Raw genomic sequence first — 27,438 nt, forward strand, 5'->3', positions numbered from 1 at the left:
ATTTTATAGACCTTGTTAGCTGCCACTTACTATACTGGTTCAGGGCCAGGCTTAACTCTCTGGATCTGACAAAAATATAATATAAAAATATTTAATTTGGAAGCATATACGTTCCCGTTCTTTTATTTCATGAGTATCCATAAAGATCGAAGAAGAGTGATCAATTAATTCTTGCTGGAGTGATTTTTACATCTTTTACTTCTTTTGCTATTTATAGTAGAATTCCCATTTGATTCTTTGGAAAGATGCGATATTTAGTCTGAAATCAAGAAAGGTGGTTTGCTAAAGAAACATAAAATTAGCCCTCTTGTTAAATAGGATGCTTGGTAAAAAAGCATCCCTCCCAGGAGAAGCCATTGGGGAGCCGAGGAGTTTGGGGTCACCGCCAATTTCAGGAGAGATGAAAAATCTTGAAATCAAGTGGGCAGAGGGAAATGTGGCAAATCTCAAGGAACCAGACTGGTTTTAACAGAGAAAATTCAATTTTACCTGCTTTTTCCCAGCAAATTCCATTTGATATTTTACATTTTCTTGATAACTTAATAAAGAATCTCCGGAAAGAGTTGCAGAACTTTAGCTTAGTGAAAGAGAATTTGTCATTTGTGACATTTCTTCTCTAAATAGCATGGGAAGATCAATGTATTAGCTTGTAGTTCATGCATTACTAGCTCTAGCTGTTTCTATTCTGAAAGGAAACAGCCTGTGATGTGGCAAAGCCTGGCACAGTGAGGAATTTGGCTCAGTCCCGAAACATTCATTGAACTCTGCCAGAGAAGCAGAAAATAAAGCACAATCCCTGTCCTCAAGGAGCACCATTGTAGGAAGGAAGCCAACAAGAGACAGACACTTTAAAGTGATAGGAAATATGAAAAAACTATAAACAGAAGAAGAGAATGTCAGCTGCGCCTTCCAAATATGCACTCAGGGCACTTCCTGAGTGTCACCTGAGCTGAGCCCCGCCTTCCCTCACCTGGGTTCAGCCTCCTGCCTGGATCTCCCTGCCCCACCCAGTACCTGCAACCTGTTCCCACACAGCAGCCAGGACTGTCCTTTGGCACTGTAAGTCCCCTCATTCCATTTCTCCACCCAGCACCCTCTCTGGCTCCCAGTTTTGCCAAATGCAGAAGACTCACAGCTCACACTCGCGAGACTGTCACTCACACGCTCGCTCCAGCACAGCTGCACACTCACACCCACGCATGCTGCCCTCTGACCACCCCTCCCACTGCTTTGACCTTCCCTCACTCCATTTGGCTTCCTAGATGTTCCAGGGACCCGTCAGGTATGTCCTTGGGGCTTTCACAGTGACTCTCTACGCGGAACACTTGCGCGTGGACAGCTGCTCAAATGTCGCCGCCTCGGTGAAGCCCCACCCTGTCCACTCTATTTAAAATTACAGCTTGCGTCCATTCTTTTTATCCTGCTCTACGTTTTCTGTTTTGTTTATCTCAGCGCTTATCACCCCTCTGGCATACTATATGATTTATTATTTATTAACTTTGTTTAACATCTGTCTTCCTCCTCCACTGATGCGTAAGCTCCAAGACAGCAGGGCCTTAGTTTTTGTTTAATGCTGTTCAATCTAGAATACAGTCTTGAACAATCTAGAACAATTCCTGACATGCGACAAGTATCCCGTCATTATTGGTCCAACGAGTGAACGAAGGGATTAGGAGAGACCCGTTCTGAGAGTTCTAGGGAGAACTGCAAGGAAGAAACCCTGGAGCTGGGTGTGGAAGGACATTCCAGATGGGATTTCATGAGCAAAGACAGAAACGCAGCTGAGCTCCCAAGAGCTCCTGGACTGGCAGAGTCCACCTAGCTGGGGGCCGTGGGAGGGCTGGTGGCGGGTCGATAAATTAATGAATAGGAAATATCTCAAGGGGATTCTTAGTAGGGTGAAGGAACACGCTGATCACTGTTTTAAGGACGTGGCAAGCATGTTGGTGATTGAAATCTCAGACCTCAAGCAAGTAGCACCCAGAACGTGGGCATGCCGTGGCGGCAGGGCATCGGTAATGCGAATGGCGTTGCTAATGAGATCTGGCTTTTATACAGTGCTCAACTGTTTGCAAAACATGGTCACATGCTTTTTAGGATGTAAGCTTCATAGAGTGAAGGGAATTGGGCAAGTATTGTTAACATATTTGGATAAGCTTTTGAAAAAGTTACGTGCATCTTATATTGGAGGAAATGAAGCCTCAAAACCAGGTAAGTGACCTGCCTCTGAGATCAGGAGTTAGAAAGTGAGGAAGCGAATTCCCACTGTCTTGTCTCACGGCCAACAGTTCCCCCAATCTACCAGGCTGCTCTTGAATTCTGACGCTCTACTGAAGATAGGGTGCTCCTTTTTTGCAAGGGTTCCGCTTTCTTTCTGTTTCCCCATTCATTCAGAATAGCCATTTGTTTTTTTGTTTGTTTCACCTGTCACTTCTTCCCCAGATTGTTTTTTATCTTTTCTGCTTTTCCCAACCAACTTACCCTGAATAATTACTGGAAAAATGAATACAGATGGTACGTGGGGTGTGTGTTCCTCTGCCTGTTCAGCATCATGCCTGTGCCTGATTCAGCTCCTGACTGCTCTTCGGGCCCTTGCTGACTTTCATTGATTGGGTTCTTGGGTGGAAGGGAAGGGAAGGCTTGTCATCGTCTCCATGTGCTGTCTTGAGACTAACTTGCTGCTCACTTTGGAAGTAAACCCGATCTTCTTAATTCCCCCAGATGTTAGTAGGCAGGAAGAGGCGGAGGGAGAACTCAGTGAAGGAGAGCCCTGGTATGGAAACTCTTCTGAGACTCCGTCAGAAGCATCCTATGGAGAAGTCCAGGAGAACTATAAGCTGTCTCTGGAGGACCGGATCCAGGAGCAGTCCACTTCCCCCGACACCTCCTTGGGAAGTGCCACTCCCAGCAGCCACACGCTGGAGCTGGTGGCGCTCGATGGTGAGGTCCTGCGAGACTCACTGCAGTGCCAAGACCACCTCTCCCCCGGAGTGTCTTCTTTGTGTGAAGATGACCCCCCGGGTTCCAATAAACCCCTGAGCAGCAACTTAAGGAGGCTGCTGGAGGCTGGCTCCCTCAAACTCGAAGCCACGGCCACGGCCAATGGCCGAGTGGAGTCCCCTGTGAACATTGGCTCGAACCTCTCCTTTTCCCCGCCGTCCCATCATGCCCAGCAGCTCAGCGTTCTGGCCAGGAAGCTGGCTGAGAAGCAGGAGCAGAATGACCAGTACACTCCAAGTAACCGTTTTATATGGAACCAAGGTAAGTGGTTGCCAAACTCAACCACCACCTGCGGCTTGTCCCCGGATTCAGCCATCCTCAAGCTGAAAGCCGCAGCCAATGCTGTTCTGCAGGACAAATCTCTCACCAGGACGGAGGAGACCATGCGATTTGAGTCCTTTTCCTCCCCCTTTAGCTCCCAGTCTGCCAGCTCGACCTTGGCAGCTTTGTCCAAGAAGGTCAGTGAGAGAAGTTTGACTCCTGGTCAGGAGCACCCACCTCCGGCCAGCTCTTTCCTGTCCCTGGCTTCTATGACCTCCTCAGCGGCCCTTCTGAAAGAGGTCGCAGCAAGGGCTGCCGGCAGCCTCCTGGCCGAGAAGTCATCCCTGTTGCCCGAGGACCCTCTACCGCCACCGCCTTCTGAGAAGAAGCCAGAAAAAGTAACCCCGCCACCTCCACCGCCACCTCCGCCACCCCCGCCGCCACCGCCACAGTCCTTGGAATTATTGTTACTCCCCGTTCCCAAGGGAAGAGTTTCCAAACCCTCCAGTTCAGGTATGGAATCTTTTCTTTCCGTCACTGGGTAAGTCTGTGGCTCTCTCAGCTGCGGGTCTTATTCATTGCCTTTTGCAGTTGGGTCCCCGTCTGAGTTGGGGAAGGAATTAAAAAAAAAAAAAAAAAAAAAAAAAAAAAAGCAGGAGCACAACAAATACTTTAAGTAAGCAGCGTAGTAAGTCTTTCATGTGTGTGTTACACAAAGCCTTCACAAATAGCTTCATTTTTGAAAGGTAATGAATAATCTTAGAGACATACAGTACTCCCTCCCTTTCATACAGCTTTTTTTTTTTTTTCCCCTTACCAAGTTCAGGCTAGGTCCATACCAGATATATTTAATGGGGAAGATCAAAGCATCTTTGTCATGGAGTGCAAAGCATCACTGAACACAGAGGGAAAAAACCACTGCTTTTGAAATAGTGGGCAAGGGAGCGCCCTGCTGCCTCTGTACAAATGGATTTTTGTATAATCACTAACTACTCTGCCCTAATTTATCACAATATACACTTTTATGTGAGCATTTTTATTATTACCTTTTTTTTGGGGGGTAGAATTTAAACCTTTTATTTATCCTATTCTATCATTTCTTGCCATTTAAGAACTCTTAAAAAAAAATAATGGTGAAACATGATCCAAGCATTTCTTGCAAACGCTTTATGTTGTTCAAATCCAATCTGAAGGAATGTGCATTGGAAAATCTGAATCGTGGGTTTTTCTAGGGGAGACCATCTTTCCGAAGGAGAGGTCACTGTCACATAGAGCCTTGGCATTCACAATTAATCATCCAAGGGAGAGATTTAGTCACTTGAGTTCTCACCGTGGAAATGTCACTTTGTGTGCTGGTATGCTTTAAAGCTGTGTGCATGATAAATACACGTTTCTGGGGATGGAAATAGGGGTTTCGGATGTCTCCTAAGGGATATCCTGTTAGACCGGAACAGGAAGTGGGCTGCGTGTCTGCTCCTTGGTATAAACACCACCACTGTGTGTGTCTGGCCAACTTTCAGTGATCTGGGACAACGTTGGTAGAGTGCTTGGGACGGCACATACTGGACCGAATGATCACAGCTAACATCAATTTGATGTATTCATGACAGACTTCCATTTAAATGGCTGCGTGGGCTATATGCCTAATTATAATTACTTGAAAACTGTATAAACAGCAGAATAGAACTAAGACAATGGGTATCTGGGACCTGGATGACTCCATTGATGCACACCATTCCCTCCCGAGTTTCAGAAGTGTCCATAAAAACCTCGAAATGTTTATCAATTCTGAGTTTCATTTCTTGTAACTTCTCACCTGCCATCTGGTGAAAGGAGGAGAAACATGGATACAGTCAGGAAACAAGAAGAGGAGAGGGAGCTGGGTAATGCTGCAGTGGAACACATCACTCCGGGTTTATAGAAATTTTATTTAGAGTGGCGGAGAGAAGGAAGGCTCTGTGTATGTTCTCTGATTCCACTCATTGCATAAATGTATGAATGCTCTTTGCAATACAGTTTTGTCTGGACACTAGTTACTTGGAAAAGCTTATACAAATTTAATAATAAACTTAGTTGACTAGAGGCTTGGAAAGAAGTGAGTGATAAAACCATGTCTCCTGAAGGCCAACTTATAGCGGCTTTGTTATTTTAAAGTGGTCTCTGGATTAGCCAGCAGTGGCTGTGAAATGTAACTTTTTCACCCAAATGATTAGAAGCATGTAAAGAGGAGAAAGGGGTCACAAGCTTTTGGTTTGTTTGTTTTGTTGGAGGATGTGCACCCGAGGGTAAAAAACATGTTTTCCCTTTTTAATTTAGATGCACTTAGCCCAGGCCAACATCTCCAAGGTCTTCTCAGCAGAATTTAACCTGGGAGATCTTAGAAAGATCATTTTTTTCCCCCTCTTCTTTTTACTGAATTGATTCTTTTGCCGAAACACTTAATATCTCAGTGAATGTTCAAAATGTTCAAGTCAAAAGAAGAGGGAAAGGGACTCCTCAGATTTGGGCTGGATGACCCCTGCCGAGTGACCCCTGCCCAGCCCCCCAGCCCTGTTTCCCCATGTCTCTGTGCACACTCCAAGACCCCGTGAAACAGCTCCATCTGTGCACACTCCAAGACCCCATGAAACAGCTCCATCCGTGGAGTAATTACATTAAAAAAGAATCTTTCATTTTTAAAAAAAACTCATTCAAGAGGAAAGATTCAAAACCACGAGGCCCTTGAAATTGTTCTGCGTCCATGTGGACACATCCTCAGCCCAGGTTCTGCGTCTTTCTTGGATGGACTGGCCCCAGGGAGCTCTTACAGTTAAGGTGAATGTCATTGCTCCTCAGCAGCCCAGCTTGATGGTGAGTTAAGGAATCCATCGAGTGATTTTATTTATCTTTTCACCATGAGAGACTTGATCCTCATGATCACTGATTTTGCAGTCTGCGGAGTAGAAGGGAAAGGGGGTAGACGGTTTTCTCCATCCCCGTATCTCCCGGCTCCCACTCTGCACCCCGCCAGCTTCCACACTATACTGTTGATCTCAGGGCAACCTGGGAACTAGATTCCAATAGGACTCCGACTTTACCTAAGAAGGATTATGAGAGTATGGTTCAAAGAGAATTGAGTTAATGTGTGACATTTATCTTTATAGCAAACAGACAGCCCTGTTTTTAAACATTTCTCACTAGTATTATTTTTTTTCTCTGCATTTTAGAAAGAAATCTTAATTCAAAATAGGTGGGCTGACTTCTCATAGCAGGGAAAGAGTTTCTGTTGCCTAATGACTTAAATAAACAGATAATACGCTTTCCACCTTCACCTCCTGGCCACACACAAATATAAAGCCACAAAAATAAAATACACACCCTCCTGATTTTGGTTTTTAATTTTTTAAAAGCTGTCTCCCAAAATGTTGCAAAAAGAGCGTATAAAGTTGATTCTAGAGTTCCAAAGAGCTCAAAGAGCTGTGCACCAGAGAAGATGATCCTGTCTTGAGTAATTTAGACACCAGCATTGCTTTGACCTTCTTTAGGTCGAGGGAAGTCCAAACCATGAAAAAAAAAAAAAAAAGTGTCTTTTAGGTCTGGCCTTATTCTTCTTTTTTGAACAGGATTTTGTTGTTGCCGAGTCATGGTGTATTTAATTCCTTAAGAGTCCACCACTCGGTAGCCTTTCCACCCCGCTACAGAGATGTGACACTGGAGCAGGAGGATTCTTTCATGTGACCCTGCACCCCCCAGCACATGCTACACTGCTTCTCTGAAAGGGGACACGATGGAGGGAAAATGATGTCTGTTTGCTATAAAGATAAATGTCACACATTGACTCAATTCTCTTTGAAGCTACTGTTCTGTTGCAGCTAAGAATAAAATAAATGGTTTTTATTTTCAAGACAAAGTTTCTTGTAGAAGGCCAACAAGAGTCCCGGGTGCCAAGCTCCTAGTTAAAGAAATACCAGGGAGAGTTTCAGAGAGAGGGTCTCCAGAACACCCCATGGTCCCGAATGAAATTTATATATGTACTTACACGCAACTTGGTCTCACACAGTAGAGAGCTGAAACTGTTTCCTGGGTCAATGCATAAGAGTGTTCCGGATTCTGTTTCCTTTCATATTTATGGGATGTGATTAAAATTATTGCAGGAGCATAGAAAGTTCAGAGCAGGAGATGACCTCTCCTGATATTTTCATCCATGCTTATTATAGCCTTAATCTGTGATCACATATATGAACGTCTACAAATTCACTTTTTAACCAAGATTCAGAACTGTCATTAATCTCCGTGACATTCCCCTAAAGATTTAAACTTAGGCTGATTGTCAATATCAGACTTGTACCTTAGTTTTGTTGAATACTTGCTAGAGTATGCATTGATAATGGCAGCATGAATAACAGCAGGTACACCCATTGATATCCTTTGCTAACACGATTTTGCTTTTTGTTGACCTGAAATAGCATTTGAGATATACGCCCAAGAAATTCCACTAGAAGATGTATATTATTAGAAATAATATTGTTTCTATTCACTATAATACCCATGTATATTATTAGAAATAATATTACTTGTATCCTTAATAATATCCATGCATATTATTAGAAGGGAAGATAGGTTATCCTACACAGATGTGCACCAGTGGTGTTGAAAGTCTGAAGTGGAGATGGTAATGATGCATGGATTATGCACTTACAAGGTCAGCTGGCATCTTGAACTTCTGTGTGTGTGGCCAGGTCTGTATGCAGATTTACTCACTTGCAAAGGCTCTTGACTTTCTGCAAATTGCCACATAACATTTACCCAGAGAAAGTTTGATTTCAAAGTCTATAGAACAATGACATTTGTTTAGAAAATACCTAAGCGACTAAAACTCTCCATGATTAACAATATTTTTTTAGTCCTATCAAAGTTTGTTCTTGTTGTTTTGTGGACTTATATTTAGACAATAGGGTAGAAAACCCAATTGGAAATGTAGAGATTGGCTCTAATCCTAGCCCTGCCACTAGGTCACTTGCAGAAAAATTTTAAACATACTACCGCAGTTTAGTTTCCTCATCTGTAAATTGGGCTGGTTTGGAATTATCTCTAAGATTCCTCTCCTCCTCCTCCTCTTCCTCCTCCTCCTCCTCCTTTTTTTTTTTTTAAACACACCTTGCAATTACTTACTGCTTGTTTCCTAACCTAATTGTCTATTAACTCAAAACAAACATTTTTTTTTCTATTTTTGAATTGAAATGTGTGGCTTCTTAAAGTTCCCGATCAAGCCTCCCACAAGGTCACCTCTGCTTTGGGCAGAACTTGTCCATGGCGGATAGTTGAGCATGTATCACGTCCTCTATTAAAGATATAGTCCACACTGTCCACTATTAACATCAGCTGTTCCGAGTTCATTTCTGGAGATGGCTGAGGCCTGAGTACAAGATCCGCCTGCTCACCTGTCCATCCATTCAGGCCAGGTGTTGGCCTGCTGTGGGAGAGGCATCCGCCCAGGGGCTACACTGGTCCACTGGGACTTCCTGGCACCTCCTGCACATCTCCCTTCCACTCCCACCTGGGGCTTTACTTGGCCCCCTCAGCCCAGCCCTTTCCATATGGTCTCATCACAGCCAACGACACTGACCAGGGGGAACCTGTGTCAGACCTGGCACTGTTAACGTTGCTGGAAACACAAAGGTAAGGTAAGTCCCTGCCCCAGCCACGGCCCTCTCCTCCTTCTTCCTCTGCCCTTCCATCTCTTCCATCTCTTTTATCCCTGCTGAGCTGAATTGGGCCATCAGGAGTTTGTCTAGGCTGAGTGAGACCCTCTCCTGGCAGCACAATGGACTCCCATTCCTTTATTACCATGGCGGGCCGGGCCTGGAGCTGCGTGTTTTTTATGTGCTGTCAGTTGTTTCAATTTGCATCTGCTCTGGGGATGAGTTTTCTGCTTTGGAGGGTACACCTAGAGTTTATAGTCATTGCTATCAGTGCAACAATTGCCACTACCAAGAGCTTCCATTTACCATGTGACAGGCGTTTTATATACATTCATTATCTCTTTTATTCCAATAATATGATTGCCTATAAAGAGAACGGGGTTTATCCAAAGGAGCAAATTAGCAGCTCTCGCTCCCACTGGGTCTATTAGCACTTGGTGGAATTTAGTTTTGTTTGCACGGTTACTAACTAGTTAGTAAGAAGAAGAAGAGAAGCTGTTTATCAGGCTGTTGTCAACTAGGTAAAATCACGAACATTTCAGTCCCATTGCCCCAAGAATGCATGGTTCATCGTGAGGAAGTGACCATATCTCCCCGAGCTCTAAATCAGAGTGAAAATTTATAGCTCTCAGTTCCCTGAAAATAGTCTGGCCTAGGAAATAGAACGCATTCCTGCTTCCTCCTGCTCCGAAGTAGTTAACATCAGGTACACATGGAGGATGTCCTACTAAAATGTGACATTTCCTCCTTGAATAAATAAAAATGTAAATGTTACTAGGGGAGATTACTGGCCAAATTTGAAAATCAGTCTTTGTCTTCTATTGACTTTTGCCATTTAGCTTCTATTTTCTTCCTATGCTGCCGTGATCAGTTAGACCTTCCAGTTACAGGAGTGTAACTGTTTGGCCACATTTGTTGCATTTATTCTTATTGTGAGGATTCTAATTTTTCTCCCAGTCAACCCAAGGACACCATAATTCGTGCACAATTCATACATATTCTGGTATTAATTAAGACTAAGGAAGCCTAGCTCCAAAATGAAATGGATTTATATGAAATACTAATATGCAGGATTTAATGTAGCATACTCTAGCATAACACTTGAAATATAAAGTCGTTGATTAGGGTGGTGCCTGGGAAGGTGTCCGAGAGACTAGGAAGCACATTGGTCGTATTAGGCAAGGCAAGGTGGTAGGGGACCCTGCCATCTAGACATATTTGTTCTTCTAGATTATGTCTTCTTATGGCTTTCCTCTGGTGTGCCATTCAGTCTCTGACTAGTGGAGGACATCTCGGTTTTTTTCCCCCCCTCTCCTAGGTAGTTCTGTAAAATTAGGCAGCCTAGGGTCAGTGGGAAATACCTCCTGAAGTTGGGGACCAGGAGCAGCCTGTTGGTATCTCCTTCTCTTTGATGTCCTTCCAACCCCAAACTGGCATCTCGGTCATTCTTTTCCCTGTGTTGAAGGACCGTTTTCTCACCTAGGGTCCTGGTGCGGGCCTTTCTCTCAGATCTGTTGTTCAGCCGGAGGGCTTGCGACCAAGATGTCAGGATGGAGAAATAAAAATGAAGGGAAGAAAGAGAAAAGTCTACGGGGCAGAAGACGGATGGGCACTGTCGACCGAGAGCAAGGATGCTTACCCCAGGCCTGCACAAGCGCATTTCCCCCCAGTGAAAGGGCACCTCAGTCCCACCCCACCCCATTCGAGCAAGGAAGTACCCACAGCGGACACGTTGCAAGGAGCCGGACCATACAGGCCTGAAGGGCACAGGTTTAGTCACAGGATTCTTCAAATGGCTCCGTGAAACTAACCAGTGTGGCCTGTACCCATCTCTCGGTAAAACCGCATTTCTTGAATTCCATAACTTTATTCCAGAATCTTCCAGGACTCCCGTCCACTTCAAGTGGCCCTTTGCATGTAGAGTAGAAAGTCAATTGACTCAATAAGTGTGTGAGATTATCTTAAAGTAGACACTTGGGATGTTTCCTTTTTAAAATTTAGAAAGTGAGGTGTGCATTTAAAAATTCAAACAGCACAGAAGGATAGAAAGAGAAAAATGCAGGTTTCCACCCCAAACTGCCCTTTCATCCACGATCCTACCGCAGTAACTTGGGTGCACTTCCAGAAAACGTTCATGCGTGGATACGTGGATGTCATTTTTTTGCTTCATTTATTCATGCCGATTTTTCCACTCCCTCTTTGTTATTTTCTTACCCAGATATTTCAAAGCAAGTCCCAGATACCATGTCCGTTGGCTTGTAAATACTTTCATATTTTTATATCTCCAAAAGATAAGGACTTGGAAAAAATAACCACCTTGCCACTGTCACATCGAACGGGATCTACGGTGGCTGCATGGTATTACGGAACACCAGGCAGTGATCGAGATTTCCTCCACAATCTCAAAAATGTCTTTTCTTAACCATTGCGTTGTTTAAATGGGATCCAGATAAATCTCCCACCTTTCCTTTGTCTTATATATTATCCCTTAAGACTTTTTCAAGTCCGTAATCCCTTCCCTTTTTAAAATGCCATTTACATATTGAAGAAATTGGGTCATTTCCCCTGAGGAATTCCCACATTCTGGATTGGGCCGATTCCCTGGGTGGGTTTAACTTATTATTACTATTTTTTAACATGTATTTCTGGTAAACTGCTGATTAGAGGCTTAATTAATTTTTTTATAGGAATACTTCATCGATGGCCTATCAGGAGGCACACAGTGCCTGTCTCATTTCTAGTGGTGCTGAGTGTTGTTTGATCCACCCTTTAGCATGTTCCCTGTCAGCCCGGTGGGGTGGCATGCACTGCTCTCCCTGCAGGAGGCTAAGAAAAGGAGGACGGCAAGTTCAAGACCAACCCGGGCAACAGAGCATTAACTTACCATCTCAAAACAAAAAAATAAAAAGGTCTGGGGATGTGGTTCAGTGGTTAAGCACCCACTTCAACCCCCAGTTCCAAAAATAAATAAATAAGTTCCCTATTAATCTTTTACCCGATGGTTCCAGCAGCAATTGGTTTCTCTTTTTTTAGAGAATAAACATAGGCTCACCTTGGACATGTGGTTTTGTGTCTCGCTTTATCCTCTGACCCTAATATCTCGGACATGTTACCACATTAGATGGAGATCAGTTCATTTTAAATGGCTTCGTGTGGTTTATTTTACTTTTTTTAAAAAAATGTTTCTCTGGTTTGGAAATATTTCGGATTCCTCATGATTTTAGAAAGGAACAGCGGAGCCTTCAGCTCTCCGTGGTGTCATTCCCGAGTCTCCTCGTCACAAGGTTGGTGTGAGTCCACAGTCGCAGCAGAGAGCCTCCTCGTGGGGCTGGGGCGGAAGAGATGATCCGAGCTTTGCTTGGAGGGGGAGCCGGTGTGTTCGCTTTCTTGAAAAATGGAAACATTTGTGGTGGCCTACTGTGGCTCTTCCCAAAGCAGACAGTGAGGCCCAGTCCAGAGCAGAGGAAGACGGCTCGCATTGTCAGTAGCCACCAGAGGGACAGAAATAAGAGGACGAAAAGCCCTGACCTCGGGGCCCCCTGATGGCTAAATTGGCAGCAGCATCTATCTGCACAAGCCACCGCTAAACAAGTCAGCAGTGGGGATCCGAAAATCTGTCTCCACTGGAGTTCAGCCTGTGAGGTTGATGATAGCTGTTTGGTTTTCAGAGGACCAGAGCCTTGTTCTCTGTCCCATTGGGTCTGTCTGTAGTTCTCACCCATATCAGGGAACTAGGAGGGGACTCACTTGTTGGTTAACTTCAGGAAACGAAAGCCCTGAATTCAGCCTTCGATGGTGGCCGAGGGGGCATGGAGGGCCCTGAGCCAGCAGGTCGCAGGTCTCGCAAGGCCCTCCTAAGCGAGGGATGGCCCTCGCCCGGGAGACTCCTCAGTCCGGATGGTCAGAGTTGGGCCAGTGGGACCCAGGCAGAAGTGACTAGGTGAACATGGGTTTCTACCTGAAGCAAAGCAGTCACAAAATGTGCCCAAGGGTAAAATCTGGGAATCATCAAAGGGGGAAAAAAAAAAAAAAACCCTAGGTCATTTTTTGTGCTTTTTATGCAGCAGCACATGGGCATGGGTGCCAGGTTCGATGTGCCTACTTGTTTTCCCTGACGTTCCTTTTCTCTCCTTCCTCCAAGCCTCAGAAGAGGAAAGCGGGAAGCCTTTCCAGTGTCCGATTTGCGGTTTGGTTATAAAAAGGAAGAGTTACTGGAAGCGGCACATGGTGATCCACACAGGTTTAAAAAGTCATCAGTGTCCGCTCTGCCCATTCCGGTGTGCTCGCAAGGACAATCTCAAATCCCACATGAAGGTAAGCCACCTGCGGCAGTGGGACCCCAGAGAGAGGCAGGTGCCGCCAGGGTCCCTGCACACAGTCTAGGGCAGGAGGCTGCTGTGGCCGGAGACGGTGCTCAGCGTAGCAGGTAGAATTCAACACAAATGAGGACCCTTGAGAAGGGTCTCTTTACAACCACCAGTGCCAGTGCACTTTACAGCCAGGAGCTTAAGGCAGACTCTTCAGTAGGCAGATAACAAATGTAGCGTAGAGCTGTCCTTTCTTATGGAGGAACAACAGCTTCACTGGGCCTTGCGTGGTGACGCATTTCTGGGGCTGTTGGGAGGAGGAACTGGGAAAAAGCAGGAAAGGTGGAGTCCAGCAAGAGCTACTGGGCCTGAGCACCAAAGACAGGTCTCCGGGGCCCGCCTGCCTCCTGGAGAGACCTGTGCAAACCCAGAAGAGCTCCCTTGTAGGTGTCAGGACACTGAAAGGCACCTGGGTTTTTATCTTATTTTGCTAAGGGACCAATGCTGACAAGACCGAGTGGCCTCTGTGAGGCTGTCGGTGGAGGACATTATTTTCGATGTCCCAAACCCCTGGAAAGCTCAAGTCTGTCATAAGCATGTAGAGAATTGACTAGAATCCCTTATGCGACTTGAGGGGGGAAACCTGGTCATGGAGAAATCTTCTTAGAAGACCTCACTGATTCTACGTTTTGATTCAACTTCAAGCATGAGCTTTTGAATTTGATAGATGTGAATTTCAGTCTTATTATGCAACTTTCCTGCCACGTGGCTTTGAGCAAGTTATTCCTTAGGCTTTCAATTTTCCCATCTGTTCAATGGGAGCTATGGTGCTTGTCTGGAAGAGCTGTCATCAGGATTGAAGGAGGTGATAGCGGCAACATGTCTGACACAGCAACGGTCAGTGGCAGTTATTAAAATTAAATAAATCTCAGTGGCAGTAACTTAATTTTAATAACTGCCACTGAACATCTTAATAATGACAGTGATATTTCACTGATATTTTCAGTAGGGCTCAACTGTTGACATTATTTACAAGCCGTCTCCCTTCCTGAAATAAGCCCAGTGTATGTATGTAATTAAGATATTTGCTTATTTCGAAATCTTGTAGTCTGAGCCTTCGGAATAGATCAGTAATCCCCGTTCTGAACTGTAGCTCTTGAAAGAGTGTGATGGAACAAAACTTCTATTGACTTTAGGAAATAGCTTAGAAGATTAAAAAAAAAAAAAAAACCAATTAAATCCATGATGTGATTTGTTTTCTATCATTTGCCTTCTTCTCCTGGGAGTAGTGTGCCCTTCATCTTCAGAATTCACTTAACCAGGGGCTCGGGTGGGTTGGATTTCCCTGTGTTTACTCGGGTTATGGCTCTAACCCTCCTCATCCTCGATCACCTCTCCCCAAAGGAAAAGCCCATCTTTGAAACCTGCCAAATTGGATTTCATTAGCAAGATGAGACTTCAAAGGAACTGCCTTTGCAACAAAAAAAAAAAACTTGTTTTAGTTACTGCCTCCTTAGCTGTGTTTAGAAATCAGGCCCGGCGAATTTACAGCTTCAGTGAGCAGCAAACTTGCATCTAGCCTGACACCTTGTAAGCTTGGTTTCAGCTCAGGGTCACTTAAAACAACCTATTTATAAACCCAGGGGGGAAAAAAAGCTGGGTTTTCAATAGCAGCAACTGCTGACCCTGAAACTACAGGGAGATGAGTTGGGTGCCTTGATGACACAGACTCATGGCCATGACAGTGTTACAGATGAGAGCTGCCAGGGCTCTGCGGGTCGTGGGGTCTTGGAATGCTTTCAGAACAAATCAATAACCAGTACAATAAAGCAGTTGTGTGAAATTACTACTTTATTCAAACTCCTGGTGTCCTAACCTGTTGAGCTCTGACTTGAGCTTTTGATAAGGGAAGCGTGAGAAAGGGATCATGCAAGTTTAATTTCATCAAAGGTGTACGTTCTTTTCCAGCCTCGCCACCTCCCTTATGGGTCTTTACTTAGTTTTTTTTTTTTTTTTTTTTTTTTAAATCAAAGAGATCATGGTTTTATTTTGATTAGACATACTTTAACATTGCCCAATTTTACAAATCTAGTCTAACAGAAATGTAAAGGCTGTGGTCTTATGCGTAGGTAGCCTCTGCTGCATTCTTCAGAAACTGTAAATATGGATGTATGATGTATCTGCTAAAATGAATTTTGCTCTAAAAAGCGGGAACACTGTAGTCAAAGATCAAGACCTCAAACTGTGGGTTCAGGAAAGAAAAAAGTCTCACTTCGAGATGTCTTAGGAGCTGCAAGAGTTTGGAAGACTCACATAACCTCTTAAAACCTGTTTCCACTAATGGAGATAATAATCATGCTGCCTCTCCCATGAGGTTGTTATGAGTTAAATGAGATAATACACAGAGAGCACTTAATACAGTACCCAGCCTGGAGAAGAGACCTTCAGTAAATGTAGCTAATAATCATTATCCCAAATCCGCCTGTGTGCATATTAATGTTTACATTTAGAAATAATGAATGAGATGGTATAAGAAATTGCTCTAGAATAAATCCTATTGCTTTTCTCTCTTGGTGACCTGTCTTCAGTAATGAGCCTTTAGAAAAACTGAAAAATAAGATGAAATTAGCCATTCATCTCTCCACCCAGAAATAACCGTTATAATTCCCGTGCATGATCTTCTATATTGATTCTACAAATTTAATTAAGAAAAATAGAGTTCTGCTTTCTCTGTTTGACAGGTACAGTACTTACTATTAGGTGTGGGCCTACTAGGTGCCACTTTTTTTTTTGGTAAGCCACCTTTCTTCCAGGATATACTGTGCAAATGTTTTTAGGACCAACGGCAGCAGGGGCTTGTAAATGCCTCCAGCTTCCTCGGGGTTATCTTAGATTTCCATTAAGTCTTTTACAACTTCCCTGGATGAGTGAGCATACAGGAATTCAATGTGAAATTCATAAGCTAAAAGTGAGCAGAAAAGGCGAGAAGGGCTGCCAGGATAGAGAACCCTAATGAAGTAATGGCAGGAAGCTGGACCAGAGGCGGGGCGCTGCCCTCTGCCCCTCCTCGGTCTGCTGTGAGTCCCCAGGAAGACCCTCGCCTGCCTGGCCCAGTCCCCTCGGGGATGGATGGACTGTACATTTCCCAGAGTTTCTGCAAGCTCTGAAATACCACCCCCCCAGGCATCTCACTGCTACCAAGGGCTGGTTCTGATGACGTCTAGGAACTGTTGGTGGCCAGGGACCAGGGAGTGAGTGATTCTGGAGAGAATGGCATGCTTTAGATGAGCATTTCTTCGCATTAGCCGACTAAGAGGGCCTTTCAAGCCAGCCTTAGGCTAAAGAGAATAAAACGGTGATAGAAAAGTGCTCTTCTGTTGGAGAGAAGGCCACAGGAGGATACGTGCTTCTCTCAAAGGCCGCACGTGAGCTCTCGTCCCATTGGGAAGGTGTAGCTCAAATGCAGTCATAAGTGCAAGTCAGCCCCACACTGTTCCTCCTTCTCACTTGCACTCATTTTTCCACCACTAAACACAAGGCCAGGCTTTAGTGGGAAAGCCACGTGAACAACTGCACACAGATGCCTTTCAGCCAGGGCTTCCTTTCTGTCTTGGAACCTGGGCTCTTGTTCTGTCCTTTTCCTTCTTCCAGAAGCTGCTTCCGGAGCTTCTGTTCTTGGATTAGCTTCTGTGCTCTCTGGAGTCAGGAGATGCAAGGGCACCTCTGAAACGGAATCCGCCCCCCTGCATGGCCCTCACAGGGAGCCTTCCTCTGGGTGACCTTTATCACCTGGTTCCGGGCATGCCTTTGGCAGCACCTGTCAGGAGCCCCGGGGGGGGGGGGGGGGGGCGGCGCTGTGACCCAAGGCCCCCAAGGTGCCTGTCCCTGTAGGAATCTGGTGGAAGAACTGCTGGGGAATCTTCTGGATTCTGTGAGAAAGTAAATGAGAAATGAAATCCCTTTGTCTGGAAAGAAGAGAGAGCGGCGGTGTGAAGAGCCAGGGCGGTCGGTCAGGGTGTTTCCCCACCTCTGCCCTCTGCCTGGGCAGAGGGGAGCCTTTTGGCCGCAACTGAAGTTTTTATGGTTGTTTCTGTTGATGAACTCAGGCTTTGGGGGACCCAGAATCTCTTCTGTTGTTTTTTTCAGAAAGCCACAGTGGGGTGCTGTAGCAACAGGATCTCACCATTAACTTTTAATTTCTTTGCTTTTGTTGGTCACTTAACATTATTTAAAAGTATGTTTTGGCTGGTGAAGAATGCTTTTGGATTGCATTCAGAAGGCATAAACAGCTGTAGTAAAACTTGGTCTCTTGGAAAGGAGACCCACACAGAGGGCCCAGGTGGTGCAGCAAGTTAAGGAACGGGCCTTTAACCTCAGCGCAGACCAGGGTTCAAGTCCCCCTCGGGTCACCCCTGAACGACACAGGGTCAGTTTTGTTTGGATTTTGAATTCCAGTTACTGACATTCTTGTTTGTCCAGATCCCACGATTCCCCAAATCATTTGGCCCAAATCTACACAATTGGCAGTTTCTACTCCAGGGAGGGCCAGTCCTGAAATAGCAGCGTGTAGCAGGTCAGCACTGAAGTGCATTGGCAGAGATGAATGGGGAAGTTACAAGCTTATGAGCACCTGCCAGCTCAAAGCCTGGCTCGGGCCAGTGCAATGATTTCCTCACTTTTTCAAGCACTAAATTTGGTAGTGACAGGAAGGAAGAAAAAGTTTCTCCCAGTTTTACAGGTATCGCGTGCACGCAAGACTGGAACTGCGTTTAAAAGTCTGCCTTCTCTCCCTGCGACAGCAGAATCTAGAGCGCGATATTATAACCACGTTTGGAAAAACCGGTTTCCTCTTGCTCAGAATGTTTGGTGAGGGGCAGACCTTGATTTTTCTCCTGCTTTCCTTTCTTCCTATGTAATTTTTGCTCAAGCCACTTCTTCTGGGGGGTCTCCATTTCCCTGTCTATGAAATGGGAATACCCAGGAGGTATCAATTTCCTACATGCTTCATTTACCTAAGAGCAGCGTTTTTGAAAATTGAGATTATGTTTGCAAAACATAGCTAATTCTCTGGGTGACCGTAATTGGGTACATGCAAAGTATTATTGTGAGAAGAATTACTTGACAGGTTACCTCTTTTGACCCCTAACTAATAGTTATATAAGTTGACCTTGTGCTGGGTTTGTAATATTTTTCTCGAAAGATAGCAACCTTGAACAGACGACTGAACTATCAGGCGGTTTCTGCCCGGCGCTGCGTCCATTGGCAGGCAGATCTGATAATGGACTCTTACCCTGGTGGACCTGCTTTGTGTTGGGGGATCGACCTCATGACCCGGAGCACTCATGAAGTGCTCCTGTGGTTGTCTTCTTCCCTGGGGGGCCTGTGCTGGGTGTCGTGGATGGGGCGTGTGGATGCATGGCGGGCACCCTCCCTGAACGCAGGGCGCCGAGCTCACTCTTCTTGCTTCTCCGTCAGGTTCACCAACACCAGGACCGGGGAGAGACCTTCCAGTGCCAGCTATGCCCTTTCACTTCCTCTCGCCACTTCAGCCTGAAACTCCACATGCGCTGCCACCAGCACTTCCTGAGGACAGAGGCCAAGGTGAAGGAGGAGACCTCAGACCCAGATGTCAAGGGATCTCCCCACCTCAGTGACAGTGGCTGCCTGGGGCAGCAAAGGGAAGGAGGAGGGACAGAGCTAGTGGGGACCGTGATGACGTCTAACACTCCAGAGAGGACTAGCCAGGGTGGGGCTGGCGTCTCGCCTTTGCTGGTGAAGGAGGAACCCAAGGAAGATAACGGCCTGCCCGCCTCCTTTACCCTGAGTGCCGCCGACAGGCCCGCCAACCACTCAAAGCTGAAAGACCCCTCCGAGTATGTGGCCAACAGTGCGGCAGCATTGTTCAGCCAGGACATCTCTGTTAAGATGGCGTCTGATTTTCTCATGAAGCTGTCAGGTACTTGACTAGGGTTGTGTTCTCTCTCCCCTCTGTCTCTCTGTCTCGCTTTCTTTCTCTACCAGTATTTTCATCTGTAAAATAAGCTGGCAGGATCACAAGGCTCCCCGCAAGTCTGAGAGTCTGCACTTTCATAAATTTTCCTTGACTTTCTCCCCCCCCTTTTTTTTTTCTTCTTCTCTCTCTTTTTTTTTTTTTTTTGGCAATCGTTTGGAAGTAGGCGTGGCTTTGGTTTGGGTCTCAGAACCACAGGGATCTTTGATTTCCTTCTGGTTTTGACCCTTTGGGGATTCTCACTGTGGGGGGGGGGGTAGTGGGAAAGGTCACAGGATGAGCCAGGTTTGTGCCCCTTGCTTTGTGCCACCTTGGGCCCCTGTTTGACGTATCTCTTTCTGCCCTGGGTTCTTCAAAGTACTTGCATATGGAATACCTCATTTTGTATTTTTCAAGTTCTTTACCGTCTTAATTTGAAAGGACACACATTGGCAGACCACTATGAGGAGTTACACTTCTGCAATTTGAGCAAATGAGAAAGATCATCTGTATGATTTTTCTTCAGGATGTTGTGGGTGGGTTATGTTTGTGTGTGTGTGTGTAAAGTTTTTCATTTTATTGGGGTGAAATTACATCAGATTTACCTTTTTAACCATTTTTCAGGTGTGCGGTTCGGTGGCGTTCCGTACCTTCACCTTCTGGTGTACCTGCCACCACTGTTGGTCTCTAGAACTTTATCTTCCCCAGCTGAAGTTCTATATCCAATCCACAATTAGTCCCCCTAAGTCCTCCCTCCAGCCCCTGGTGACCACGATTTTACTTTCATCTCTATGAACTTGGCTCTTTCAGGTACCTCATATAAAGTGGAATTTTTTAAAAAGTTTTTTTTGTTTTTAAACAACATTCTGTTCCTACCATTGTGATCCCCTTTTAAAAGAAGATAATGTAAAAATTATGAAAATGTATTCTTATCAATTGATATCACTTTTCATTACCATCAAATTACACGTGACTCTTTTTTGGTCATTTTTTTCCCCATGTGTTTGATTTAGCAGCGAAGTTGAACAGGGGTGGAGAAATGTTAGATTTTTTTTCTTTTCTCCCAACTCTTTTTTTTTTGGAATGATAAGACGCGTTGTGGGACCGTGCTGATCCTCATTACATTTTAAAAAGTACAATTTGAAATTTTAAAGGAGTTGTAGAGGGTGGGGAAAGGTCGGTTGAGAATCGGTCCTGTCGTTCAGTGAAGGTGGCAGTCCCCAGGATGATTTCCAAATGCCATTTCAGCTCTTTGGAGATTGACAATACCCTTTAAATGGAGAATAATTGGTCACCGCCTTCCTTTAAGTGGACTGAGAGTCGCGTTTCACTAAATGTCATCGCCAGGTGAATGAGAGGCTCAGCTTCACTCCAAAGTCCCTTTGCTCGGTGGCACTTCAGTCAGGTCTTTCAGAATGTCCCCTTAACCCCAGATCTTTGCCCCTCAGCAGTTGGAAGGAGTGAGTCGGGACGGGGGATAGAAAATGAGAATCCCAGAAATTAACGGAGTGGGGTGGGGAAGGGGGAGCGGGAGGGGCCAAGCTACAGGAACTAGTTGCATCTAATGGAGTCGTTGATGCAGTGTGGGGTCTCCGCTCTTCTCACCTGGCCCTCTCCCTCTCCCATCCCAATCTCAGGGAAAATGTGATTATCTAGACTTTGAGATTTATATTTAAAATTCCTTGATCACGTGGGAAAACACGTGTTTCCAGTTTCCCCTTTGTCACCTGTAAGGGAACCTGGCTCTTCCTCCAGGGTCTCGTCTATGGTAGCAGAAGGGCCTCCTTTTTTGAACTTTTTTAGTACAGTCCTGAGGGAAGCAACTCCAAGGACAAATTCATTTAGCATAGCTTGGAGTGGTGGTCGTTTCTGTACTTAACAGACAGAGGCAAAGGAGGTAGGGAGAGAGCGAAAAACTCTCAGTATGGTGTTATTCCCTTCACCCCTTGACTCCAGGGAATTTTTTAAATCTGGAGGAAGATGAGGAGGGAGGCGGGAAGGTTTGATCTGTGGATGGAACCCTGGTGCATGATAACGCGACTCCTGCTGGGCTCAGCTCCCAGTGCCCCCCATCAGGCATGGGGTGTAATTAGCTCCAGTCTCTGGAAGCCTGAGAGAGGGTGGTGGCTGCCTGAGCCAGTGCTGCAAATAGCAGAGACTGAGGGGAGAAGCAGCCAGTTGGAAGGTTGGGGTGAAGCACTGTGTCTTCTATTGTGATCCGCTGTTTCAGCCAGCTATTGATGGGGAGTTGTTTACAGTTTGGCAGTCAGAGTATTTACCTACTGATCAATTGGCATAAGAAAACAGATAACAAATGCACACTATTTATGCAAAAGGCCCATGCAGCTATTTTATGGTGGCTTACTAGAGGTCCTGAAACCTGACTTGTATGCACTGTTACCTAGCAACCTGTTATAAAGTCACCAGGGAGTGAGATGCATCAGTAATTTTTTGTGTGTGCATATTTGGATGTAAATGTAAACTTGGTGACTGTGGCAATGCGACCCACGGGAGGAGAAGATATGTTAAAAGGAAAAGACTACATTTTCTTCAGTTTTTTTTTTTTTTTTTTAAATTTCACTGTCTGGTTGGTTGGACCCTAGAATTGATATAGCTGCTCCCCCTGAGGGGCTCTACCTGGCTCTATCTGGATATGATCCAGGGACCAAAAGGCCAAAATCCCAGGGAGCTGAGGCTGAGTTTCTAGCTCTTCCTGTCCTCGGATGGAGTGAACAAGTAGTGAGGCTCAGGCCCTGTCCCTTGGCATTATAACGGTGCCATTGTTCTTGCAGGGAATTTTCTCGCTGGGCTCTGTCCGTGCACCTGCTGATACCATAGGGTGCAGCTGTTTGTGGGCACTGAGTCTGGGAGTCTTTGTGCCAGCCAGATCGCTGTCTGCAAAACTGGAGCACAGTGACAAATTCAAGCGTGTAGACACCTACTTGTTTCCAAAAGAGAGAGAGAAAACACTTGATGCTTTCTTGCCTGGTTATTAAGGAGAGTCTTTCTTGCTCCTTTGATTAAAAATAAGCATAAAGATGTCTGAATGGAGCCCAGTGAGATTCAGAGTCGCTGGATGGAATGATGTGTTAAACGGGTTCTGCATCCTTCTACCCTCACCCCTGTGGGCAGATTTCAACTGTGAAATAAAAAGCCCTTCTCCCAACCATCGCTGTTCTTCCCTCCGAGCTCACTGAACATTCCCTGCTCCTTTGAGGTGACTATTGCTCCCTAGAATCAGGCATCCTGGGCTCAGCATCACCGTTGATTAACGGAAAGTAGGGGGTGGCCCCTTCTGCTGGCTTCCTGGGTGGGTGGAAAGTGTTTTATAGGCTTCGGTGGAATTTGGAACTGGGCAGTAGGGCTTAGAGGGCTAAGGTCCTACATGTCCAAATAGAACTTTTGTGGAAGCCAGAAGACACATGCAAATCACTGTGTGATAGAACAAATGATTCAGGGGCCACAGGCCTGGAGGTGATCTGGGGAGGAGTGCTCACAAACCATTGGGTGCTTAATTCCTGCTGAGCCTGTTCTTGTCTCTCATGGCCAGCAGCAGTTCTTAACCTCTGCTGCACGCTAGACTTACCTGGGGAGTTTTTGTAAAATGCCAGGGCCCAGAAATTATGATTTAATTGGTCTGAAATAAGCCCTAGACATTGGCATTTTCTTTACAATCTTCAAATGATTCTAACATGCCGCTAGGAGTGGGAACCGCTGACAGGGAGTATAAACTTGGTACCCAGTGCAGTATGTTTCAGCACAGCTCTGGACTTTCTGAATATAGGTCTCTTCCCCGTGTTCCATCCAGTCCATGAAGAGGGACATGGGGATGTAAGATAGGCCTGAGGCATTTATTTCTTTAGAGGCCAAGGTTGGCATGAAGGAGAGACCTGGGGCTGAGTCATATTCATTGAGCCCCATGTTTTTCCTGGTGAGGCCCCATGACCGGGGACTGTCCAGTTTGAAAATCTCAAAAGTCTCTATCTGGGGACATCAAGGAGCTGGGAGTATCGTGATTAGAAGCCCAATTCAAAGTTGTCTGCAACCGCCTAACATCATTTCTCTTTCTGCAAACGGCACTTTTCAAGATATAAAACTTAATTCTAACTCTCCAAATTATAACCAAGCAGTTGACAGAAACTTGGCACCTCTCTTGTTGGCAGGGAGTATCTTTTTGTCCCTGATTTTCCAAAATAAAAGATATAAGTCATTTCAACTATTTTTAATTTGGAAACCAGAGAAAATTTTTGTACCGTCTCCCACATCATATTAATTTCGTAAAATTGAGACCAAAATAATTTTAACTAGGAGAGATGGACTTTTTAAAGTGGTAACTTACTTTTAGCCTCATGGAGGTGGTTCACGAGTAAATGGGTACAGGCTAAATTGTTTCTAATTTATTGGCAACTCAGCCATGAAAGAGCAAAGGTTTTCATGTGTCAGTGAAGAGGTGATGATAAAAGTGTTTGGGTCATACCTTGGGGCTTCCCACAGGCTTTTGCTCTGCAGCCCCCAATCATTTCACACAGTTTTATACGTCTGCGGTCACAATATGGCTTATGTGTAAGTGGCAGTTCCCTGGCTGCAGAAGGAAGGTTGGGAGATGCCCACTGAACCAAGTGGTTCCCTCTGCATGGCGGCTCTGATTGGCTTTCTGTGAAGCATCTTAACAAACAAGCCTTCATCCTTGTGCCAGTTACAGCCGGAACCCCAGAGCCAGTGCCCCCGGGCTCTCCCCAGTGCCTGGGTGTGCACTCCACACTGGGTCTATTTTTGAACCCCCCCCCTCCCTGCATCTTGGTCTTGGCTCTTCTTTTTAGCCCTGTCTTGCTTTCCTCGTGATGGGCACTCGCCAATCATGTGACTCAAATTCCTCGTGGGAGCAGCTGCTTGGGGGGCCTTCTACATGCAAGTGGCCTGAATGCCCTTTGTGAAACCCTGGAGTGATTCATAGGAGAGAAGGAGAGTGTGACTCCTGTTTCTCATGACTTGCTAGTCCATGAGGCCGATTTGAGTCACAGAAGGGGGCAGACAGGATTATAAGGGGACCTAGAGTGACACACAGGTGTCAAGACTTGCATGGACGGAGGCTTGGAGATACATACTCATTGCTTATTATACTTACCTTCTGTAATGCTTACTCTGTGCCGTTTAACCCCTGGAGCCTCACAGCCATCCCATAGCATTAGTATTGCCATTTTACAGAGGATGAAACTAAGAAACAGAGGTTGAGTCTTGCCCAATTTCAAACAGCTAATAAAGGGCCAGACCGGTATTTTAATCCAGGCAGCCTTGGTTCCAGCATTTCCTTCCCTGCGCTGTCTGGACCTTCAATTACAAGGTAAAGAAGCAGCAAAATAGGAAGTTGGCTCTATTCTCTGCTCTTCTTGTTTGTTGTGGGGTTAGCCAGAACCTCTCGCATGGATCCTCTGTCTGTTATATGGCAGATATTTCCAGCATTTGTATTTTGTGTGTGTGTGTGTGTGTGTGTGTGTGTGTGTGTGTGTGTGTGTGGTGACGGATATGGCTAGGCAAGTGCTCTACCGCAGAGCCTCCTCTCCAGCCCAGGGAGTGTTTTAGTCAGCTTTTTTTTTTTTTTTTTTTTTTTGCTGCTGTGACCAAAAGACCTGACAAGAACAGTTTTAGAAGAGGAAGAGTTTATTTGGGGCTCATCTTTTCGGAGTTCTCAGCCCACAGATGACTGACCTCATTGCTCTGGGCTTGAGGTGAGGCAAAGCATCATGGCAGAAAGGTGTGGAAGAGGAAAGCAGCTGAGCACTTGACAGTTGGGAAGCAGAGAGGGACTGAGCTGCCTCACCAGGGAAAATATAGGCTCCGAGGCACGCCCCCAAGGACCCATTTCTCCAACCACACCATACCGCCTACAGTTAGCACCCAGTTAATCCGTCTGAGTGGACTAATGCATTAATTAGGTTAAGGTTCTCATAACTTAACCATTCACCCCTAAACTTTCTTGCATTGTCTCACACACGAGCTTTTGGGGGACACCTCACATCTAAACCATAGCAGGGAGTATTTTAGAACACAGAGAGTACTAATAGTGAGGCCCACTTCCCTTTGCATAGACTGTTACGGTACAAGGGTATTTTCAAATACGTCGTGTCCCAATGAGCGTGTGGATGAGGGATCCAAGACTCGGAGTCCGTGGAAACGCCTCATGACTGGAATCCAGAGCTTGCTTTCCTCACTGGACTGCAGACAGCGTGCCTCCTCCTAAAAGAGCCACCAGCATGATGTTTGATCCCGACAGACCCTTGAGAAAGCTTATCAGGGTCCATCATTGCTGTAAAATTAAAACTAAATCATTGTCGTCCTCCTCACAGAAGCGGATTTTCTTCTATTTACTGCTGTTGTCATTGTCACCACTTGAACTTGCTGTTGTATGCGCCACCGTTCATCAGATGTGTTTGCAGTGAGCCAGGCCCTGTGCCAACCACAACCACTTCATGCAGTTTTTCTCTTGAACCCCACCACAGCCCCTTAGGGTCAGAAGTATTAAACCTATTTTATAGATGAGGAAGCTGAGACTTTAAGGTTTCGGCCACAAGAAACAGAGCAAAGATTCAGCTCTGCCTAGCTGCAAAGGCTTGGCTCATGACCACTTAATTAGCTATTACCTAATTTTTATTTCTCAGTTGAGCAAACTGTCTTTTGACCTCCGTCTGCTTCACTGTTTATTTTCCTTGGCTTCGAATCATGGCATCATTTCTAATGCATGTGCTTTTAGTCACTAATCTGGTTAAATTCTTTGTATCTTCAGAATGCGTGGACGATTCATCTTTTCCTGGGCAGCCTTCACTTCACCTAGATAGCTTGCCCCTCCAGATCCCCCCAGCCCAGCACCCCCCCTGCCCCCCCCCCCAGTCCTCCAAAGCATTTCTGATGGACCGTTCTTCAAATACCTCCTGCATCTGGGGATGTCCCTGACTGCCTGCCTTCTGCTGAGTACCAGCTCTCCACCACTCTGGACAAAAAGTCACAGCCTTTAGCTTTGCTGGGGTGTAGACCCCCAACCCCCCACCACTTTCCCTCTTCTGTCTTCTCCAGTGTTATTCCAGGGTTCTGGTCATTTGGTCTATGGAGCACCATTAAAGTCGCCCTGCACAGGGGTAAGCCTCCTGGGAGGGAATCACTGTGGCCATTTCCTAGTCCACAGCAAACCACGCATCAGACTCTGGGGGATCCACAATGACAAAAATCATTGCACACTGATCTGTGAACCAGGGATCAAAATGACAAGCATAACCGTCTCGAGGAGATGTCATTTGGGGTAGGTGGTCACCGCGTTCCCCGGAAGGGGAACTGTTGTCCAGGTCTTTAGGTTTCCTTTCTTCTGGTTCATGCAGGTCACTCAGGAGTATGACCTTTATAGTAATGTTGTCATCTCGTGTAACAAAGCTGTTGTCCAGTCTTTAGGTTTCCTTTCTTCTGGTTCATGCAGGTCACTCCGTGGCTGTTCGCCTGCTTCCTTTTTGAATGTGTTAATAGTGTGCGTTTAAAAGACAGCTTTCTTTCACATTTACTCAAGACTTGATGGCTTTTCCAGGACTTGTCCTTCCTGCTGTTGACAAGGGAGATATCCTGTCTGTTCAGCGGATTACTGCAGATGGCTACTTTTGCTCATTATGTGTGGGGTTTAGTAGTTTAGTTTGTAGAGAAAGAACTTAGGCATTCCTTTTAAAGTTCTTGAAGCGCCCTTCACTATTGTTACTAACCTTGATCTTCTCCATAGGTGGGCTTCCTCCTCCCCCTGTGGCTCTGTATCCTTCGTCAAACCTGTCATGGGGGACCTTTGCAGTCTTGATTTGGGTACTCAGATCCTGAAGTGTGGCCAGGTATTAATGAGAAATATAAGATGATTAAAATGTCACTAAACACCAGCTGTAGAACAATTAAGGCAAATGAAACAGCAAGCTTTAAAAGTATTTAGCAAATGTGGTACACATTCCATTTTCACACAGTACGCTTAGCCTTTAAAAGTAATATTCAGTATTGAATTAATTATTATTTAATTAAATCATAGCCTCTGTTTGGGTTTTAGAAGACAATTTATTTTTCTCCCTCAGAGCACTTCAAATTGTCAAAAAAGCAAACAAACAAACAAAAGCAAAACAAAGCCCAGGTCCCCAGCTTGCTCACGTGTGCCACTCACAGAGCACCTTGGATGGCTGTGACGGCA

The 27,438-nt window shown here is 45.5% G+C and overlaps 1 protein-coding gene across 9 annotated transcripts in view; it reads left to right on the plus strand.

The window, feature by feature from the left end:
* Znf827 (zinc finger protein 827) overlaps window positions 1-27,438 on the plus strand; it is a 162,791-nt gene that overhangs the window by 29,062 nt on the left and 106,291 nt on the right. For all 9 annotated transcript variants that reach the window (XR_013426139.1, XM_078022066.1, XM_078022065.1 and 6 more), the window contains exons 2-4: window positions 2,722-3,774; window positions 13,084-13,256; window positions 18,725-19,205. Coding sequence is in view for 8 of the 9 variants with exons in the window: in XM_078022066.1 (XP_077878192.1) it covers window positions 2,722-3,774; window positions 13,084-13,256; window positions 18,725-19,205 (1,707 nt within the window). In the remaining variant the exon portion in view is untranslated. The remainder of the gene's footprint in view (window positions 1-2,721; window positions 3,775-13,083; window positions 13,257-18,724; window positions 19,206-27,438) is intronic.

Source organism: Ictidomys tridecemlineatus, chromosome 9 (assembly GCF_052094955.1).
Source record: "Ictidomys tridecemlineatus isolate mIctTri1 chromosome 9, mIctTri1.hap1, whole genome shotgun sequence".
Classification (NCBI taxonomy): Eukaryota; Metazoa; Chordata; class Mammalia; order Rodentia; family Sciuridae; genus Ictidomys; species Ictidomys tridecemlineatus.